This window comes from Euprymna scolopes, chromosome 31, assembly GCF_053919585.1.
Source record: "Euprymna scolopes isolate OS-2025 chromosome 31, ASM5391958v1, whole genome shotgun sequence".
NCBI lineage: Eukaryota > Metazoa > Mollusca > Cephalopoda > Sepiida > Sepiolidae > Euprymna > Euprymna scolopes.
Genome location: NC_136512.1, coordinates 53,700,301 through 53,724,273, shown reverse-complemented (window position 1 = coordinate 53,724,273; position 23,973 = coordinate 53,700,301). Strand labels below are relative to the sequence as shown.

The window sequence follows — 23,973 nt, the reverse complement described above, 5'->3', positions numbered from 1 at the left end:
TTAATGCAATTCTGAAATGTTTAGATTTTGAAATGGAATGTTGTGCTCATATTATGCACACGAAAAACTCTTTAAAATATTTCAAAGAAACTTAATGTTTATTAATTGATATAGGATACCTATTCTTAAAATACAAAAATCGGAAATACCTGATTCTTTTACGAAGAGCTTCTACACCATCTTATGAAAATAGCAATGAAGATGAATTTTGAATACTATTATTCAAAATAATCTTAATTATCACATAAAGATAATAATTAATGTTATCACTATGATTTATTGAACTATGGCTGCTAACAATCCATAACAGTTACAATTTATCAACCTTCTAAATGACATTAACATAAATTATTTATAAAATCTTATGTAGGCAAAAAGATTTAGTATAAAAAAATCAACTTTAAATTCTGTTTTAATTTTTGAAAGAAATAATAAAAAATTTTTTTTAATTGAAGTTAAAATTGTAAGACTTTGTCACATACTTCAGTGACGACAAGAAATTATATTGACTATTTTTGTAAATTAAAAACAAATATAAATAACATTTCATTTTTATTTAAGGTTCAATTGATGGCCATTTTACACAGTAAATCTGAAAGCTATTTTTTTGTTTCATGAACAGTGTGAGAAATTTCTTCTGAAAATGTTCATGTCCTTATATAGTATAGGATAACTCTCACCCTCTCCACACTAGAACCATAGAATTGTTGATAAAATTCACAATCCTTTCAACAATCCAAGCATATTTGATTCAAATAAATAGTCAATACCTGACTTGTCCACCAAGTTTCACCCCTGAATGTTCAACAGTCTTTATTTTATCACCATTCATTAACAAACACACTTGGAGATGATATGCAAAATAACTGACACACTTTTTTCTTGGCACTGCTTTAATTTTGTTTGGATTGACCCTCTTCAGTTTAGGAAAAACCTGCAGGATAGTTTGATAAACATTATCTTTCAGATAACTCTACAAATAAAGATCTAAGGTGCTATGGTCTAGTGAGTCTATTCAAGATTGCACCTTCTACTGATGAGATGATCACCACAGTGATTCTGCATATTATTGAATGATGATAAAGTAAACATTGTTTGATATTCACAACTGAAACTTGGTGATCAAGTCTGGCACACACTGAAGTTTATTTGTACCAAATATGATTTTATTACAAAACGAATTGTAAATTTTATTAGTGATTTCATGAGTGGCATTTTTTTTGTGGTGGTGGTGTCACCCTGCATAATAATAATGCTGAATATTTTTAAAAATATCTCTCAATTCTTGATATTGAATCTTCTGTTATACACAGTTATGAATGGTTTGTTAGAAATTGTTGTCCATCAATTATTTAAGGTTACAAATTGTTGGTGTTGAACACATTCCATTGATTTTCACATTTTTGCATTTTTCATGAATTTTAGTTACTTCAATATCCATTCCTTGGCTTCTTCAAATACTTTTACATTGAATGACCTTAATGTTTAGTCAAACACTGCATCGTATATGAGTTCAAAATCTGTACACTATATCCTATAGAGGTTAATTGAAAGAAAATGGCTTAACATTAGTACCTTCAAGAAGTAAACAAAAGTTAAGGTAATTATGTAAGCAGATTATGCTGAAACATGGCGAGTTTTGCTGATACAATTTAACAGTAGTACAGAAGTACTACTGTTAAATTGTATCAAAGAAATGTCAAATTGCGTTGGGTTTTTGGTGAACACAAGTAAAACAGAACAGTCTTTTGAACCAATATGAAAATATCTCTTCTCCTAAAAGGAACTTGCCTAAAAAAATATCGATAATTTTATCTATCTTGGTAATAAAGTTACAAAGGAGAATTGTGCAAAGGGCAAACTTAATATGTGGAATATCAAATTCTGGGCTGGACAAAACAATGTATAAACAATCTAAAACTCAAATCCTCTTATCAAGATAAAATACCAAATAATTAGAAAAAAACTTAATGGTGTTAATACAATAATGCTAAAAGCTACTCTCAACATCTGGAAACAAAACCTTACAACTTTATGAACACCTTTGGATCCCAGTCTTCAGAGAGAGAAGAACCAGATTTGCTGATCACTGTTGGAAGGCTAAGTATAATCATCAACAATTCTTTTGTGGATGTAAAAACAGGGGCGTATTTCAATGGGGAGATCACACAACTAGCAGAGGATACATAATTACTCATGAAGACCTATCTAGTGTGATAAGGGATATTGAATAAGATTATATGAGAGTCAAGAAGATCCGTGATGTATGATTGGATGATGAGTTAAAAATGATTATAAAGTGAAATTAAATATAATGTAAAAGTGAAATTTGATGAAATTTGAATTTATAAGTTAGAATATGTGTTTTTTCTATTTAATGCCCTTGTAAATAAAAAATATGAAATTGTCTATAGCAGTGCATGGGGAGAGGTTAGGGCATTGTATCTGCATTGATTCTTAGGTAATCATTTACTTATAAAAAGTCATTGAACAGATCCTTCAATCAGCTCAAAATCATACATCGTCTTCTTGGAAGTTAGGGTGTAGCAGTATTACAACAAATGGCAATTTATAATAGTTACAATGAGCTGCCATTGACAATTTTTAATCCATGTTTGATTTCTAAGTTGGACCCTAATTAATGCATGTATTTAACTTTGTTTCTGGCTTGCCCATTTAGAGGCCATCTCTCATGTGAACTTAACATATGACTGGAGATTATAAAATGAACTCTTAACCATTAACTACATACAGGATAGTGTAGAGAAAGACTTCCAATCTGTAGTGGAATGGATGGTAACATTCAATACTGACAAAACAAAGCTTCTCACATTTAATAATTACAAGAAATCTGTCTAAACCACTGGTTACTATGACTGATAATATGCTACCTGAAAGCTCTTTGTTCAAACTCCTCATCTTAACATTTGCAGCTAACATGAATTGGAACAAATACATTGACGACATTGCTAAAATTACTGTGAAGAAGGTGGGCTTTCTCTACTGTGCTAGAAAATTACTGACCTGGAAGTATCCTATATCTCTAAAAAAAACACTATTCACCCATGTATGGATTATTGTTGCCACATCTGGGCTGGTACATCTGCCACTAGAGTTTGTCTCTTAAACAGAGCCTAAAAAAAGAGTCTCCAACCTAGTAGGTCCCATACTATCAATCAAACCCTAACCCTAACCCCATTACTGAAATGGCGTATCCCTGTACCTGTTTTACAAGCATTCTGAGCTCCAATCTCTGGTCCCCCCCCTCACCAATCTTTCACGAAAAACACCCTTCTATGTAAAACCACTGTCAATAATTTTCCCCACTCTTTATTTGTGCCTAAATCAAAACATAGATTTCATGAACAAAACTTCTTTCTTAGAAGTGCACGCGTGTGGAACTCTCTATCGTTTGCTTGTTTCCCACCTGACTACAACTTGGATGTCTTCAAGTCCAACATAAACAAATTCCTGATAAACCGCCCCCTTAAGCAAGACACTTTATCAAATCTCCATTACCAACGATTACTACAATATTATCCCATTGATTACTGTACATGCAATAACCCTTATCCCCGAGTGGCTTCGGGGCCTTGATAAGTGGTGACTACCATGTAAAAAAAAAATTTAATGAAATGTGCTCCGATAAACATGAAGCACTGGTATCTCTTCAATGATAATATTCCCGACTAATCCAACAAGCAGCAAAATCCCACCCCTACACTGTAGAAATCCATAGATGCTGGACAGCCTTTTACTCTAATAGTTTCTTCCCTTGAAATGCTAAACTTTGTAATTCCCTCCCAATACCCTGCTTCCCTGACTGTACTGACATGCAGAAGTTCAAGTATAATGTGAACAGACATCTTGCTGCTCAACTCCCTACATAGTACATTTGGTCCCAAATAGTAGCCCTTTATGTCTAAACGACACTATGCCTTGCTGCAGGTGAATAGCAGTAAAAAAAAAAAGACTCTTTAACCATACTCATGGGCTTATTCATTTACTAACACTTTTCTCTTTCATTCCCTGACTTAATATGGTTGTTTTAATGTTAGAATGAGATTTTTTTCTATTCTAAAATTTTTTTCTGGAAATCGCTCCAACAAGCCAACGATAAATATGAGATTGATAGATTCCAACCTAGAAAGCAGCAATTCTTCCCCCTTTGTTAGAAACATTGCTAATGGAATATGAGAACTACATACAGAATAAGGGAAGTAAGAGTTATGAGGTTGACGGTTCTTTCATGGACCGAGTTATGTTCTTCTCATATTTAATAAATTCATACAAAACATAATTTTTCAGAAGATGATTTATTTATAAAATATAGCACAGATCACGGAGAAGAACTAGAATACTATAAAAATATTTTAGCATTCTTTCATTCTTCATTTCATAAGGCTTGCAACGATTGTAAAACTTAACTCGTCATCTTGAGATACCCAACATAAATAAGAATGGCTACACCACAAAAATGCACCACAACTAAGTCTCAATCTGCTACCAATTGTTCACTTTTTATATTTCATTACGTTCCCCGCTTCTCTTCTCAGAGATTGAAGAACACTATGCAACGGCAAAATCTAGTCAGCATTGATTTAAGGGAAATAACTCAAAATGGTTCAAGGGGAATAACTTATAATTCACATATACGCTTAATAATTTGGCGTGCTTTCACTTATCTATATCTGCCCATTTGATGCTTAACAATTATAAAATTAAAACGATGCAATTCAAAATATCTCAGTAAATAAAAGCAAGGCTACAGTTATTCAGTTGAAATTTACTTCCAGTATCGAACATATACATCTAACGCGCGCGCGCACACACACACACACACACTTTGGTGTACTTTATGCATATACAATTCTAAAATAAATGTAGGAATATCTGCAAGAAATACTACCGTGTAGCAAACTTAATCTAGCTGTTAAAAAACATGCCTATCTCTCAAATGATAGACTACCCGAAAAAATAATTCATTTTTAACAAGAAACTACTAAATACAATTAAATAAGTAAAAAAACAATTTTCCAAATTCACGTCATATTTTTTATAGCATCAACTTAAAACAGGGAAATTAATCACAAACAAAAACCTATCAAATGCCGATTCTATAAATACGTTGGCACAAAATGATGTAATGGGTTTATGTGCCATTTGTAAAACAAGAATTTCAATCCCCGAAAAGTATTATATTCAAATAAGTTTTTGTTTGAGCATAAAAATGAAGCAACGTAAAACCTGGGTAATTAGTTAGGAATACCCGGTGCTGTAAACTAGTGAACAAGTCTCCTCAGTTTAAGTGAAGGAAAACACATTTTAAAAATATTCTAAATAGTGGCGAATGTGTCGGCTTACACCAGTGACAATCTATCAGTTATATTTGATATACGTCATATTTGATCTTCATTTCATTACATCATTTACCTTTTAATCAGAAATATTTTATTCTACGATATTCGCACTGATGAGTATGGATGAAGGGCATCTCAGTAGATTAATTTTAATTATATCTTTTTCTCTGTTGTATACCATATTTCAATTTGATGACAGTGTGGAGGGTTATAGTAATAAGCACACGTGGTTGGCATATGCCTGCTGTAGAAAAGAACTGGCACTTGAACCTGGAACCCTTCCAATACAAAAATAATATGCATGCAAATCCAGGCACTGTAGGAAGTTCTGAGCTGGCAGCATAAAAAGACGGAATTTTTTTTGTGTGACAGGCATCTTTTGTTTTCGGACATTATCTTGTGTGAGTGAGTTTGTTGTCAATTGGGAGAAGCTGCAAGCTGCTGCTTCGGTGAATAAATGAACAAGTTGTGAAAAGCCGGCCAAGTATGAGAAAAGAGACATTAAGAATTAGTGCAGAAAATTGAGAGTAAAGAGGAGTTTGTGAGAAAGAGTTCCAACCTATTTTTTGGTATCCCGACAAAAGGAGAGTGGACCTGTAAATTCACCCTTGTCCGTTCATCTGTCCGCACTTTTCTCAATAACTATGCCTTGAAATTTTTCGAAATTTTGCACAAACATTAAACATTATACAATTAAAAAAAAAAGGTAACAGAATGGATTTTCTGAGAAAACTCTGATTATGTGCCTTTAGGGTTAAAATGGCTAAAATTGACACTTTTGTGTTTATTAAAAAAATTGATGCCTTGGATTTTTATAAAACTTTCTGAAAAGTTGTAACTGATTTCTATATAATTTTGTTTGTCTATACTTTGCAATAACTCTTAGGTGTGACCCAGGGGCTCTTTTAGGGCTAAAACAAAACACTCCATTTTTGGGACTATTTTACCATTTTTGTCCAAAGTTTTCTGTGTATGTCTATTTAGCAGTCTCAAATTTAAATATGTTAAGGCCTTGGGGACTTTTGGGGCTAAATGAGGGGTGGGGCAAATGATGGACTTAGTCATTTCCTTTTTTGCATGGTGGAAAAATTTACATATGTTAAGGCCTAAAACTGCACCGTTTTTTCATTTTCACCAGGATTGGACATCTCCTGGGGACTTTTGGGGCTAAATGGTGTGTGTGTGTGTGTGTGTGTGTGTGTGTGTGTGTGTGTGTGTGTGTGTGTGTGTGCATATGCTGAACTTAGTCATTTTTTTATGCCTCGTTCACTCTGCACTCACGGGGGACAATGCATGCTTGAAATGTTTTCTTTCTGCTTTAACACACAAAAATGATGTCACCCATGTCTTTATTCCTTGCCATAATAATATTTTATATCACAAAAAATTTATTCAAATGTTTCTACTAATTTTATATGAACCAAAACTTTTCCAACTACTTCATGTTGATATATATTTTGTTTTTATATATAGATTGTTCATCAGTTTATCAGGCTTGGTTACCGTCCTGCCTATATCATCTATGAAGCTCTCCACAACAAGGAACCAATACAGTACACAATCGGATATTTAAAAAAAAACGGATACACTGCACTTACAAAACGAGGCTGGAATTATATTTTTGAATACAAGTTTCAAAAAGGATCGAATTGAAAAGAAAAATTAAAAATTTGGTTATTTTATATGTATGTTGATGTGTTTAAATGCAATATATTTTATAAAAATGCTTTTATTATTTTAACGAGAACAAAAAATGAAAATGATTCTATAATAAGAGAAAAATTGGATGAAAGAGCAGAATAATTAACAAAGTATTGATTCATAACGCCAAATACTTTAAGAGAAATAATTCGTGTTAAGACTGTTTTGCATTTTTTAAAGTAATAACTTTATTCTTTAAAAACTCATGCTTCTTAACATGTGGAGGGAGGTTGGCTTTGTTTATTATTCTGATCCTACACTGAAAATTGCATTTAAACTTAGATAGTTGAAATGCAAACTCAACAGGATGATTCGATTATTTTCCTATGTGTAAAATTATTTCTGCATTCTTCCTGTATTGCTATTATTACCATGACATTATTGTTTTACAAGTCCTTATTTGCTTGTTTCTTTAAGAGTAGAGTTTGACACAAGCTGAGTTTTTAATGTGGGCAAAAAACTACCCTCACCCCCAAAAAATATCAGTCTGTATTGAGATGAAAATAAAAATTGCCTCAGTCGAGCTGAACAGATACTACACTTTGCTTCTAGGCAAAAGGTCATCGACCTTGGAATGATATTTGCATTCAAAAAATTGGAGAAAAAATTGAAATAATTTTTAAAATAAAAATCATTGACTTTGCCTGAATTCTTAGAAAATGTAATTTTAAAATTAAGACAGTTGTATTTAAATCTATCATTCATATATATATATATATATATATATATAAAAAAAATAAAATATTGATAAATTTGGGGATTTTTCTTTTTCATATATATATATATATATATATATATATATATATAAAATGGTTGCATACTTTTGTTTCCTGTTTCTACTGAAACTCGAGTGCTCAATGAATGAATAGAGTGCATTTATAGTATGTTTATTTATACAAACACACACGCACATATATATATGAAAAAGAAAAATCCCGAAATTTATAAATAATTTATTTTTATTTCAAGACTTTCTCTAGATGATTGATTCAAAGAAATAACATATGTGATGGATTTATGACAAAAAAATAGTTTTTTCAAACAAAATGTAGTTGTAATTAAAAAAATGTGGTATGATTATGATATGAAAAGAATGCTTTTCATTTCTTCAAATGAACTATAACCATTAGAAGTCAAAATGTGGTGTATTTATAAAATGTGGTGTGTGACTTCTTATTTTTACTAATGAAACATTGATGATATATAATTTTAATTCTCATTATTTTTCATCAGATATACATTGGTGAAACTGCATAGGAACTAAAGAAAAGTCTTGTTTAACGTAAAGATATAAAAAATAACAATTCCTTAAATGCGTTATTCTCTCCCGTATTAAAGCGTGGTATCAAATGCCGATTCTATAAATACGTTGACACAAAATGATGTAATGGGTTTATGTGCCATTTGTAAAACAAGAATTTCAATCCTCGAAAGTGGTCATTCTTTTAGGTTCTAACAAACTAGGCACCTTAAATTCATTTTAAATAAATCTCAGTGAAGACTTTTTAAATCAACCCTCATTATAAACTCATGGAATATTATTTTCATAATTTTTGTCATATATACTGATTGGTTGCATCCCAGTGACCAAAAAAAAAAGAATCAGTCCACACGTGTGTATATGTATATACACAGGGTGTCTCAAAAAATGTTCTTCAAACATTGTACTTACATTTGCAAATTCCTTGGTGCATGTTATCAGCATTGTCTGGACAATAGTGGTTATCAGTTTGAAGATTTATGAACGTGATTCTTCAATTACATTTGTCTTTTGTATTCAAAGCTATTACATTTCGATCTATGTTCATAAATAAAGATTTTATCATCATTCAAATTGTGAGTACTTTTTGAGACACTCTGCATATATAACTCTGTAATTTTTGCTTGTCCTTATGAGATTTAATGACTTCAGAAAATGTACTTTTTTAGAATTAAAAGATATTAAAATATTCAAATCTATTATTATATTAAAGCTGATTCTTCCTATATATCCCAAAATTTCTTATATCACACCAAATATATGTTAAAATATTTCTTAGTTTTAGGATGGAGTTATGTTTAAAAAAAAAAATCCACTTTAATTGTTCGAATTATCTATAATTTGCAATTTACACATTAGGTTACTCATATTAAATTTCTGTCTATAGTTTTCATTCTTTTTTATTGTATATTGTTTCATCATCTATCGCCCAATCACACTCTCTCTGTTTATTAGTCAAAGATAATAAAACTAACTATGAAATAGTATATTGTAAATAATAGGGAATATCACTATGTATTACTATTTAACCCAGAGAGAGAGAGAGAAAGAAAGAGAGAGAGAGACTGAATCTTACTGACTGATTAAAAATAAAATTTAACTGGTTTTGCAAACTCGGTTTTTCTAGATTCAAGCAATGAAACCCAAACTCAATAAATGACCCAACTGGTCATATTTTTTCTAGTTATTTTATAAAAACGTTCTGGGACAATAACAAATAGTTAAGTATTTAACATCAAACAGCTAGAAAAAATAATAAATATTTCAAAATATGATTTAAATATATTTTTGTATTTATTTTTACTAATGAAAATTCTATGTTTGTAATGAAAACTAGGTCACAAGTGAGAATTTATTTGTAAATATTACACCATGAATCATAATTTTCAGCCTTTGAAGGTTAATGCAAGGACATAAAATTTCTGTAAAAATCTTTTTTTAATTTTCTACTTTAATTTATTAAGTTTGTATTTAATGAATGTAAAAAAAATGTTTATATAATCTTGTAATGATGTATATTTCCTTATTTTTTTACATTCTTGTAATGATGTATATTTCTATATTTAGATGCAAATTAATACTTACAACTACTTATTCTAACATCGCTGTCTTAATTAATGATTAACAAGTCAAGCACTATATTAGTAATCTTCTCTTTTAAAATTAAATTTCAATAACAATATTTAGTTACTTGTATAAAATTAATATATAAAATTTGAATAAAAAAACTGCAAACTTGTATAATTTAGATTCTTTGGACTTATTTTGAATGTTATTCTGACAATGTTTTGGATGATGTAACCTCTGACCTTCTTTAGGTGTCTATTTTCAAACTCTGGAATCTTTGTAATAAATAAAGTATTTAGTTTGAAAATTCCATATAAATTCCCAAGTTTGAAAAGATGTATTTAAAGAAGGCCAAAGGCAACAAATAGGAAATAACATGAAAATAACACTCAAAATTATAATAATCTAAAAAATAATAATCTAAAAATAACACTCAAAATTATAATAATCTAAAAAATAATAATCTAAAAATAACACTCAAAATTATAATAATCTAAAAAATCCAAATGGTACAAATTATCAATCCTTAGCTCCAAAATTTCCAAGCAATTTTTTTAATAGTTTTAGTTGTTTGTTTACTAAAATTTTAAAATAATTCAAGCATTTTAAAGATAAATCTTTTAAACTTAAGTTTAAAATACAGCAGTAGATTGGATTGTCTAATGATACAAGTAAAATTGTAAAAATTCAAAAATATTTCTTTTTTTTACTCCTTCACCCTTAATATATATATATATATATATAAAATAAATAAAAAATATTCTTTTTCATCACTTTTATATAAAAAATGAACCTTAAATTGTAAATAAATTAATTTAATCATGTAATTTTCTTCCAACAAATCAACATATATTTTTTATTGCAAAAGATTTAGTTTTCAAGATGATTTTTTTAAAGTTTTAATTTATGTTTGAATTTGAAGGATTTACTCATGAAAATGCACTCACTAACATTGTCAATTTGACATTTAATGCAATTATTTTGTATAATTCTTTTATTTTTATAACTCGGCTATTATGAAATGACATAACGTTTTTTTCATAGAATAAAATGAAAAACTTTGTAATGTTATTTTGATTTTTCATCACAAAATCTACGAATAAAATAAATGTCTGCCAAATTGATCAAACTTAATTCTAATGTAATTAATTTGATCTTAGAAATGCAATGATTTCTTAAATGAATCTTCATATTTAGTTAATGGAAGAAATATTACTTGTTTATGATTTTTAAAAAAATATTAAAAGCTTTCAAATCCATGAAAATATCATTAAATCAAAAAGTACTTTTATTCTGTTTAAATGAAAAAGTTAGTATGAATAGCTTAGTTTTTGAACACAATTATTTATTTACTTAATATTTTTTATTAAATTGTTAAAATGGAACTTTGTTTCTTGTTTAATTTGTAACATCTTCAAATTTCCATTTTTGTGATTCTTAGTAGGCACATTTTTTGTTTCACTATTTGTGTCTGATATTTTAGCAGTAGTTTTATGATTTATTTTGTTATTTTTTCTACATGTGACTTTCCTCTCAAATGAAGTAGAAATCAAAATATATCTGCCATTCTTTTGTTTACAACTGACTTCTGCATCTTGATTATTTTACAAACTAGTCATGGAAATTTCTTTGCCAACATCAATGCATTTTGTAATTTTCAAATCAAATTTATGTTTTAACAAAAGCCTGAGTCAAAATGATTTTCTAAATTTGAGAAAATGTTCCCCAAAAAGGTTGACGCTTACATCTTTGTGAGAATAGGATTCAGAATAAAAATCATAATTACAAAAGAATTCACAAATTATTCACATAAAAAATAATGCAAAGACATTTTTTTCATGGTGCCTTTTCTGCTCATAGATGTGCCATAAAGTTCATGTTGTCTATAGCGCATCTAGCAAAGCAAATGAAAACAAAATCAAAAATTAAAACTTAATTCTTGATCATGTGTGGTGTGAGAGTTCATAAGATTGGAGTATCTAAGTGTTTTTTTTTCCTAAGAGAAAATAATTCTTGCAAACCAATTTGAATCTAAGGGAGATAACTCTAGTCCCACCACTGGTGAGAAAAATCTAATAAAAACAGTAATATTGCTCTTTCTGTTTTTTGTAAAGTTGGTTCTCTCACTTTCTTTACACATGAGACTATTCTTTATATCTACAAATCTATTATGTATGGAGTACTGTTATCATATTTGGGTTGGTGAATCTCTGCCCTATTTGAAGGATCTTGATAAGATTAAAAAATGTATCTGTAATTGATTGGCTTAACCTTATCTGCACCTTCTCTCTAACATACATGATGTTACTAGACTTTTTTTTTTTATAAATACTGTTATGATTTGTTCTTCAGAATTCTGATTTATTCTCTGCTTCCTTTGTTTCAGTTCGTTGACTTGTTTTTATTTTTATATTAAGTGGCTTCATCTCTTGTCTGGAGTAAGTTCCTAATGGAACTCACTCCAGACAAGATATGAAGTCACAAAATATCAGGAAATGTTCAATGAAACTTTTACAAAGCTTAATTTCTTCCCAACAGAAATTGTAAAAAAAAAAAAAAAATGAATTTCTTTTTTTTTTAGTTTTCTTATGTTATATATATATATATATATATATATATATATATATATATATATATATATATATATATATATATATATTATGTTCTATATGTGTAAAGAAGTTTTTTTTATGTGGAGATTGCTTTTATAATAGCATTCCATTACTAATCTAATTTTTCTTTGTGATCCATTTTATTCTTTGTGATCTTCTGTTTATGTTTATCATATTTATTGGCATTGGATCTTCTATATTCTGTTAGCTGAAATAAGAAAAACAAACATTTGTAAGATGCTGACTGGCTATTAAAGGAGCCCTTACTGATTATGACGCTCAGATCTTTCTTCTGAGCACTGCGGCTTTTATATTTATTTACTGGATTTTTCGTCATGGTTTTGTTTGTGTATGTGAACAAGCTCAAAGTATTTTTTTTAGTTTTTATGTATAATCCTGTCACAGGGATTTTGTTTACGTATCACACATATAAAAAGACCAGTGCACTAGTATCACACACATTTCACATGTTAGTGTTTGCAGTAAAGAATTTTTAGCAGTATTTGTTTCAATGATCTTTGAAATCAAGTGTTTTCGAACCTATGTTTATGGGGCCATTTTCATTATTTACACATATAGAACATAATCTAAAAATTATGCCATCGATTTTCCAAACATCCTGTATTTTTTAAAAGGCCTTAATCTTATTTCTTCATTGTTATTTTTATTTTTTTTTTTTGCTTATTGTGAAATTAAAATAAAAAATATAGTTAAAGTGTGAGGTATTTTTCTGGTGCTATTCACAAACGATGATTGGTGTTAAATGTCAACTAGCAGTATTGGTTAACTTATATTAATTACAAGAATAATAAATAATATAATAAATAAAAGCAACGGAATCAAAACTTTAGACTAAATAGTGTAGAAAGAATTTATCATTTGAAACCAACAATTTGAGATTTCATTTTTGTTTATAAAACTGAAAGATCATAATACTCACACAAGTGCAAAAAAGGTAATATTTGTGAAATTCTTGGTGACTTATTAAAATAATAATTTTAGAAAATTGTGAGACTAGATTGTTCAAAACAATTATGTTTTGAACTGATACAGGTAGCCAAATGCAGGTTTATAATTTAAAAAGTCACTCCACATTAATCAGCCGAACTGTTAAAATTAAAAGGCATGCTAATATCCTTAATAATCCATGCCTATATATTAGATTTACTAATGCTCTGCCTACATGCATGAAAAGAAAGCTTTGATTGGCCGAAAAATACAAAACGATCTGTGATTGGTTAGCTAATTGGAATAGTCACTTTAAGTGAAAATTCTTTATAAAATAAATACTTAAGGGTTTAAGAGGGAGAAACCTCCATCCAGACCAACTCTCTTTTAAAGAACATAAATTTAAAGAAAATGCCCAGGTTTTTAAAACCCAGAATTAGCTCTAGTCAGATTCATCAACTTGTCTTTTCTCTCAAAAGTAACATAACTTTTTGTTTTGCATATATTATTGTTATGCAAATGTTTTCCAATAATTATTTGTTATTGTTTATGGTGATTTTTTTTTTGGCTTAGGGCCGTTGACCAAACCGACTAATTAGTTTTCGACTAAGCTGCATCACCTTTAAAAATCTGATCTTTTCAATACAGCATGTGAACAGAACGATTATCAGAGCATGTGATCATTGCAACATAAAACCACAAAAGGAGCTCTTTTCACTCTTAAAACACATTTTGAGGAAAAAATGTTCAGTTTTGAAAAGTCGTTGACTATAAAAATTTATTTTTCACTAATAATTTTAATTTTTCAACTATTGTTTTTTACTTGTGTGCAAAATCAGATACTAATTACATTGAATCGAATATTTGTTGATATTGCTTCATTATAATTCTGTTAATTATTTGTAAAAACTTTTTGTTATATTCTAATCAAAATCTGTGTTTGATGCTCAATTTTCATAAAACCAAACATGACATATTTCTACAAGACAATGTAATTTATTTTTCAAAGATAAATTATATTTTGCATATTTTAGAAATATTTTTTTAGTTGAATAGTTTTGTTTTCGTTTTATTTCCTTTATTTTCCATAAAAAAATTTTTAACGAAAAACATTGGATTATTTTTGATCATGTCAACTGATTTTTTTTAAACAATCTTCTCAAGAAGTTTATACCAAATATTTACATTGTTTGTATATTTCATCTTAATTGATTATAATTTTTACCGCAACCATTTGTATGAAAATATTTGCAACACTGTGATAAAAATTCTTGTAGAAATGAAAATGTGAAAATATTTACATTGATTGATCAAAAGTGCTAAGTACTAATGCCATTTCCCAACATTGATGTGTTTTGTTGTTTTTAATTCATATTTTGATCCCTTCATATCTTTTTTTTGCAAAAAATTAGGATTAAAAATAAAAATCATATCAGCAAAATTTCAAAAAGATGTTAAACTAATTAATAGTAAAAGATTTGATTATATTGAAGATTTTTTTTTTCCAATTAAAAATATCAGGTATTTAACCTCTGTGAGCTAGAAAATCCTTTCAGTTAGCTGGTAACGTAAGTCAGACTGAATAGGTGTAATGCAGGTGGTGGAAGTTACTGTTGCTAATGATTAGTGTAGTATGACTTTGCACACTTAGTTTCAGTTCTGTTGTGCAGTGTTAAGACATTTGCATGATAATATTATTGAAAAAAGAGTATGCAGTTCACAGGCTTGTTATCAGGCAGGTTGCATTCAATCATATCGGTTAGGTACTCGAGCCATGTTTACCACAGTCTATCATGCTCTCTAGTGACTGGGTTATCCAGACGTATTATAGAGTTGATGCTGTACATGGCCAAACCACCTGTTCTCTATAATTTAAATCTATTTTCAGTTGCAAACATCATTATGCAATTACATTATACATTAGATAAGCGATTTTGTTAGGAAAACTAGTCGAGAAGAAAGAAAAACTTTAAAATCACACTAATCCATGAATCTATGGAGTTAGCAACTGGTTACTTTCTGCTAAAACTGTAGCAGTGAATGATTGCATCACTATGCTCTTCTCCATCCTCCCCTGTTGATTTTTATAGATTTCTTTTGACAAGCGTTCGAAATCCGAGTGAAGTCATTCTTTTTTTTTTTTTTTTTTATTTTTTTTTAGAAACTCTTATCTTTTCATTATGTGGATACAGATTGGAAAAAAGTCTCACTAGAAAATTTGCAAAGGATGTGTCATTATAATGATGATGAAAACATTGTGTACAGTGCTCAGGTGAACTACAGCTCATCAAATGTTCATATATTCATGTATATATAGAAGAACCATTGATGCAGTTTAATAGAATTTCAGGAAGTATTAGAGTTTTAAAGAATGCAGTGTCTTGGTAGCCAACAACTTTGTTCCATACTTCAACCATTCTGAGCATGAAAAATGTTTATGAAATCATTAGATTTTCTTTCTGACATTGTAGGAATATCTATGTGGAAATTAAAAAGGTGCTCAGGATCCTTGTTGGCAAGATATTTAAATAAATTAATAAATAATGCAGGTACAGAACTTAGAATAATGCGCAATTATCAGGGAAATAAACAATGCCCGAGTCATGAAATATATTTGCGTGTATGGGTTTGGAGGGGAACATCAGATTTAGCTTTGGTGTATTTCAGAAGGATAAGGGATTTGAAGTGTCTTGCAGACAGAAACTTATGCAAACATTTTGTTCCATGCTTCAGTTATTCTGAGCATGAAAATTGTTTCTGTAAGTCAATTGCTGTTTTCTGACTTTGTACCAATATCCATGTGCCTCACACACATAGACATCCAAAAAGCGTTCTAGTTTGGTGTTGGTGAAATGGTTAATAAGTTTCAAATTCAGTTGCTAGACATCTGAGCATGAATGCATCCAAACCCAAGAAAGCAAAGTATTCAGATTATGGCAGGAGTCTGGTAGACAGTATTTGCTTAGTTGCAGGTTGTCTTTGAACAGTTTTCAATGTTCTAAGCAAGTGATGCGACTTCTATGCGTGGTTTGCGCCATGGCCATATACAATTTAAAATAAATTACTGGGGAGCAACTAACAACGTGATGTCCAGCTACTGGAAATTTTAGAGATGTGCTTTATCCAATGCAAATCGCTGTGTATTTAGGATTTTCTTATTATTTGTAAAGCAATACTGAAAAAGAGCTTATAGAAATTTTTGCTTATTATCAAGCAAAAATTTGCAAGAAAAAAGAAGTGAAATTGTTTTCATTTCTTTCAAGATTTCATTGAATATCTTGGACAATAAGAAATACAAATTGATAATTTACTGTCAGTGTAATTCGCATCTGAGACCAGCTTTAATATTTATTACACTTTTTAAATCTTAATTTTTTGCATTCAAATCAAATACTTAAGTGATGTTCCAATTTTTATTTTATCTTTGTATAATAAAATTGTGATACGAAATTTCAATTAATCACAAACGTATGTCATTCAAATTGTATGTAAAATAAAAGTAATGAATCTGCAATATTGACAATTCTTGTTATAATAACGAAATATTTTTTTTATACAGTTCAATTATACACAATGTGCAAAAATTAAGTAATTATCGAGATGCTTATTTTAGTGATGTCATTATATTTCAAATAAAAATATCTTGTATAAGTGTGTATAGTTTTTATTTCTATTTTATTAGATATTTAGTATGTGGCACATGGAACATTGAAGTGCTCTTTTGTGTAACCTTAAATCAGACTTGACAACAGTAATCAGTGAGTCCATAATATCAAAATGTCATATTGATATTGTCACCAAGTCCAATTGACGGGGTATGATACTAAGAAACAATTGATAAGCTTTCCAGTCACTCCCATCTTGTTTATGTGCAGAACCAATCCATCAGTGACAGAGTGCAAATGAGCCAAAGTTACGCCGTCAGAATTATTGTGAGGTGACAGCTGTCAGCCATACATTTTTGCAAGAGAGCAGTGAGGAGTGCTTTCTCATTGACAGGCATTATTTTGCCTTTTTTCTGATTTAGCAAGAGGAATCAGTTTTGCATGAGACACCAAACTGAAGTAGTCACTTGGTTGGCTACTATAAGTGATGACTAATCCCATGAAAAAGTGGAGCAAAATTATTCAAATCTTAAGAAATAAATTATATATTAATGAAAGAAAAGTCTTATTTTCTTCAGTGTTCATTTCAGCTGCAAACTCAATAATATCTGGTTCCTGAATTCTAGACAAGTTTCTCTAATATATGAGACCTAATGCTCAATGCAACTAATTTACCCCTCTACATGTGGTTTGTGGCCCCTGGGATTTTGTGGCACAGTGCCTGAACAATGATTTTGGCCCAAGAGTTCTCCATGGCAAAGCCATACCCAAGGAGATTTCTACAGAAAACTTCTTATGATCATTCACAGAACTGACCCTTACCTCAATTTCCTTAAATAGCTGTACAAACAACAAAGGTCTACAGATTTTCAACATGGTGTGAGCGTGGAATGATTGACAGAGCAGCTAGTTGGAGTACATCTGATTCTTGGAGCACTGGAGTATATTTAGTGCCAAGTTATCCAGAATACAACACTGAGTGACACCCGGAGCCAGGATTGTATCACAGGTGTCAGTTTAGGATTAGGGTTAGGTGTCTGTAACTAAAAACGGTCACTTGTACTAAAATGAACAGTTATTTCGTGTCATCAACATTATTCAGATTTATTCAAGAAATACATAAATTTAAACATTTGTATGCTCAAGAAGTTCCCATCTTTGGAACACATTGCCACGAGAATGCTTCCCTACTTACTACAACATGGTTTTCTTCAAGTTCAATATTGACAAATACCTGTTAAACAATCCTTTTAAGTAATCAAATTTGTCCATTCCATTCGTTTTCAAACATCTCATAATATTGTTCATCATCTGAATGACATTCTCATTAACTTTTATACTTGAGTGGCTTTTGGCTTTGATAAGTAGTGACTCATCATATTCTAAAAATAAAATGTCATAATAGAGGTTAGAATATGATTTCATGGACGAAATGAAACATTGCTTAAAAGAGAAAAATATCTGGTTCTTTTGAACTGTGAAATGACTATGCTTGGATGTTGTTTCTCAACATCTCCAGCAAGCAGGCCTAACTCAATGCTGTAAAAGAATAAAGCAGCAATTAGCCATTGAGTGGAGAGTTACAAAAAATGTTTATTCATAACTACATTAACCAAGGAAGAGAGGAATATGATTGCTATCATCACAAGTAGAGACGAGGATAGCCAACAACTCTGTTTCTATTGTTGAAATACCTCGGCATTAGCAATTACTGCCACAACTACAGAGACACATCACTGTTTATTGAGCATCTACTGACTTATATTTCAGAGAGGCAAACAACTGTTTCTGTCCACCTATGACATTGTTCAAAATGAAGATTGAAGAACATCCTACAAAATGTTCCAAATTACTTATTACCATGGTAGAGCAGTAGTACCTTTTCCAAGATGGTCTATTCTTGACATTTTTGACTGATCTCCATGGACCTCAATTCGATGTGATATACAAAATACAACCTCTCCATAGTGAATGACCATCCATGCATGGTGAAAGTTATATCCTTATCGAGGTTGCAATATTAATATGCATGGATATAAACAGAAAATGATGGATCTAGAGGAGTAAACAAAAATCTACCTATTCTTTTAAGAGAATTGCAATCATTGATAAACAGATTCTTCATCAGAGAGAATCATAGCTTTATATAAGACCATTCTTGACAATATGAAGAGAACTGTATAAACATGCACAAGTTTGGCCAACTGCTGTATACTTATCTAGGCTGTTAGATGCCTTGAGTTTTTTACCAATGATCTCCCAAATTTTAATTTTTACATTGTAAGATCATTCATTGACATTTATGCAGAGGACACAACCATCTATGGTAACACTTTGAAGAGCATTAATGATCAATATTAATTTATCTATTGCGGACTATTATTCTCACATTTATTAGTCATTGTTTCACAACATTTCAGCCAACTATTCCTCTGGCCTTCGTCAGGTGGTAACCGCGACGGATAGGAACTTCGAATCTCCCAACTGCATTCTCAGCAATCACTGCTATCCGCAGCTTTTGTCGTCTCACCAGAGAATGCAGTTGGGAGATTCGAAGTTCCTATCCGTCGCGGTTACCACCTGACGAAGGCCAGAGGAATAGTTGGCCGAAACGTTGTGAATAAACAAACCAATAAAAGATGAGAATAATAGTCCGCAATAAATAAATTAATATAAATAATACTCATCTCAATAATGAATTCCAATTAAAATAATATATTGATGATCAATTTCTCTATTTTTCTCTTTGATTTGGAGCATGTAGTTAAATGGAGAAAAGGGTGACTGGTTACTTTTAATACATCTAAAATCAAGCTTCTCTCTCACCACTTACACTCGGATCTCTACTTTATCCCAATCGTTTTGAGGAAGCCTCTTGCTTTGATAAGCTTCTGCGACTAACCTCCACTCTAGATCTGAAATGAAAGACTCACATCAATTATGTTGCCAGGATTGTTGGAAAGAGGGTCGACTCTACCACTCCAGAAATAATTTCATCCCCAACATAATTTTCTACCTATATATACATCCTAAGATGGAGTACTGTTGCCACATTTAGAAAGATTGACAACTTTAGGGTTTAGATTCTTTTAGGGCACAACCTAATAAAATAAATAATTCAATACAAGCTTCTGAAATGACGAACCCAACAACTTCATAAAATGTAGCACAGAAAAGGTTTATTAATGAGAATGTGATATGTTCCTGGTTAAAAGCTGGACTCCGGCTACCTGGTGCTATCATGGTAGTTATTCCAGTGGAATCGTCGATACCGTTAGAAATCACCGAGGTGGAGAGAGAGAGAAGAAAAGGGAGGTCCGTTCTGTTTGGTGTCTCTCTCAGTAAGGGCGAGTTCTTACTCCTCGAACCGGATGCTGGTTGATTTCCTTAGGGGATGCGCCGTACCCCTGATTGGTCAGTATGTGGCCAAATAGCGCAGGGGAAAGGCATTGATTCGAGGAAGAAAAAAGTTCCATGTGTTTCTGCTACATAACTTTGAAATCTAGTGTAAGATGTTCTCTTCCCTACAGCGTCTTTCTCACAAAAGAGATGTTGCTAGCCCTTTTTACTCTATCCTTATTTTCATGGTATATGTTCGACTGAACCGTAATCTATGTCATCCTCCCTGTAAAACATTCATGATAAAAACTAGTCTTACTACAATAATTGAAAATAATTAACCTTTCTTCCTCTGTCTACCTAAAACTAAATGGAACTTCTATGAACAAAATTTATTTCCAAGAATTATCTGTTTGTGGAACATAATACCATGAGGCTGCTTACCATGGTTGTTTTTTATTCAAGTCCAATATTAACAAATTCTTGTTAAACGGGGAAGAAAACCGAATAGTCTGTGTAATTTACGAGTTCAGTCACTTGCCCTAAGTCAGCAGGTCAGTCTCTACATTAATCAAGCTCTACTCAATCCCAACCATCATTATCAATCCCACAAACAAATTCATTTTCTTATCCTCAAGTGGCCTTTCAGCTTTAATAAGTGGTGACTCGTTAGTTTGTAAGTTATAAACATTCATGAACTGAGTATTGCAAGAAGTTTAAAATAGTAAACTGAATTGAGCAGTCAAAGATATCCAACGATATCCAAATTGGCCGTTCTGAGTTTGGGTTGATTTCTTGGTGCTTGGCACTCACTCTGGCAAAGGTGCTGGTCTTGAAGAGCCATGTCCAGTGAAGTACCATTTCCTCCTCGTTGTCAAAAATCAAAAGGGCAACTCATCTGGCATTGGTCTTTTCAAGATTTCTTTTGTTCCGAAAAATAAAACGCTTTATTATTAACAAAAAATAAACATTTTGCTTCTTTTTTGCATATAGGAGGATATTTTTGTCGTATAGATATCTTGTGAAATTAGAAATTTAAGTTGTCGACCAGCACATAATTATGAGGCTATGTCGAATTTAGTGTTTTAACCTTGACTCTGACTACTGGTTCGAACTTTGGATTAGCGTTGGGATAATGAAGACCATGTTTTCGTCTTCATTAATGTCAAGTTAATTCCATAGACTCATCATCTATGATTAGCCATTTGCTTTTCAATGGAGGAGATAATACGCGAGTGGATGTTTCTCTGAGGCAGAACAGATTCAAGTCAAAATGCTGGAGAAAATTTATTGGAACATCAGCATCCATTATAATCACAAAATAATCTAAGCAAAACCTGGAAAATGAAGTAGGGGCTTAATGATCTCTCTCTCTCTCTCTCTCTCTCTCTCTCTATATATATATATATATATATATATATATATATATATACTAGCCTGGGTGCCCGGCGTTGCCCGGGTGTTTATAGGTGTGTGGGGAGCAAAAAAAAAAAAGGTGGTAGCAGGCAGGCTCGAACTTGTACTGCGAAGGAGGAAAAGAAAGGGGAAAAAAAGTGACGCGTTAGCTGTTGCAGCCATCACCAAACTGGAAGTGATGCACGTTTAAATAAGGGTAAACAATCGAAATGAGTTTCGAAAAAATCGGCGAAAAAAGCGACTCCTCCATGTAGAAAAGTGTCCATTTGAGGGCGAAGGAATTAATGTTTTTGGCCAATTTTTCAATATTTGTCGTCTGACCGGTTGAGCTTCAAAATGATACAGATCTCGTGAAAATCCGTCAAAAATGTTTGCGAGATATACAAACATACATACATTTAAACAGGCAGGTGAGAGTTATATATATATATATATATATATATATATATATATGTTTTCAGAATATGAGGGATGATATTTTCACAGTCAAACAACATTGCAGCTCACAAGAGCCATGAAAGCTAAAAAACTGGAACGATTCGAAACCTGAATATTTTTCATGTGAAGCAAGTACTCTCTCACTTGATCAACCAAGTAGGATTTTTGCACTAACTTTTCTGAAAATTCTATTATTAATTTGCTCGCTAGGTTAGTGCAGTGAGTGTAAAAATCCTAGTGAGTGTAAAAATCCTAGTGAGTGTAAAAATCCTACTAATGAGACAACGGCTTATGTTCTCAGTGGTTTACTGCACCAATTCTTTGAGATGAAGTACATTCTATAGTTGGATTTCACCGCTGTTTACTTGATCAGTATTAGTTAACAGACTTTCTTGTGTGTGGTGTAGTTGTTCAAGTATTAGAGTACTTGCTTCATATGCAAGAGATTTGGGCTTTGAATGCTGATTTTGGGTGTGTTCAACTGATGAGTCCAAATGAGGGCAAAATTAGAGTCTTGGATTTCTGATGTTGGCTTTCATGGATCTTGTGAGGTGCAACTTTGCTTGACTGTACAAATAATTATATCTATATATATGATAAAATTATTGTGATTTTTCCTCTACATCTACAGTTTCAATAGGAAAAATAACCAAACATTTCCTAAACAAATCTATCACATTCATGACTTACAGCAATTCCTAAAGCATGTTTCAATAAACTATGCATACATTTTGTCCCCATTTAGATATAATTACATTTATTCCGAAGAAACTAGTTCTCTCAAATATGTAGTTCTACAATGAAGGTAGAAAAATTTTACTCTCTGAGTCCTCTCACTCCCCTCATATCACTGTGTTTCATCCTTAACAGCTATAATTATTTTTAGATTACCGTTTATTATTATAATAATTTCAACATACGAAACTACATTTTAAGCAAAACATAATAAACACTCTCTCACTTTCACTTACATTCAAAATGGTGCCCTGAACATATTCCAAGAATGGAGTAGACGATGAATAATTTATGATGAATATTTGATTCTTCCTGTTATAACTTTCATAGCAATAACTCATCTTATTACCACAGCTGCAAAGAACTTTCTTCCAAGATTGTGGAATAAGTTGCTACAAGTTTGCTTACCTGAAAGTTACATGGTCATCTTCAAGTCTAATGTCAACAAACATTTGTGATAAAGTATCCTCATCACATTTTATTCTTGTTAATTATTCTCATCATAGTCACCAGCATCAACTCATTAATTCGAGTGGCTTTTAACCTTGATATGTTGAAACTTATTAGTAAAAAGTTGCATAGTGAATAACCCCAACATATAAAAATTAAACAAATTATTTTTCCATATTTCTTTCTCAAAATTTATTATTAATCAATATATAATCACACACAAAAACAAATGCTGTGACAAGGAATTGAACGTGCAACCACTTAAATTAAAACGTTGTTACTGCCATGATCACAGCACGGATATTTTTATCTACTTTCTGGCACCTTGAAACTACGAGTCTAAACCAAATCACTTTGTAAAAAGAAATGCGCAACTGTTTTTTCCAAATGTGTTTCAGTGATTAAATGAGCACAGGCCAAGTTAATGAAGCGATTACGAAATGTACACATTGAAAAGAGCAACTTCAACAGAGACAGTCAATTAGATATAATAAGGTTGATGAGGAAGAAAAAAAGGAGGAGGGTAAGGAGAAGAAGGAAAG

General features: G+C 31.1%; 1 protein-coding gene across 1 annotated transcript in view; it reads left to right on the top strand.

Moving 5' to 3' along the window:
- Positions 1-9,602, top strand: part of LOC145255746 (uncharacterized) — a 53,733-nt gene extending 44,131 nt beyond the window's left edge. Inside the window, exon 3 of the mRNA XM_080114388.1 lies at positions 6,834-9,602. Coding sequence (XP_079970514.1) covers positions 6,834-7,013 — 180 coding nt within the window. The 3' untranslated portion in view covers positions 7,014-9,602. The remainder of the gene's footprint in view (positions 1-6,833) is intronic.
- Positions 9,603-23,973: the final 14,371 nt, after the last annotated feature.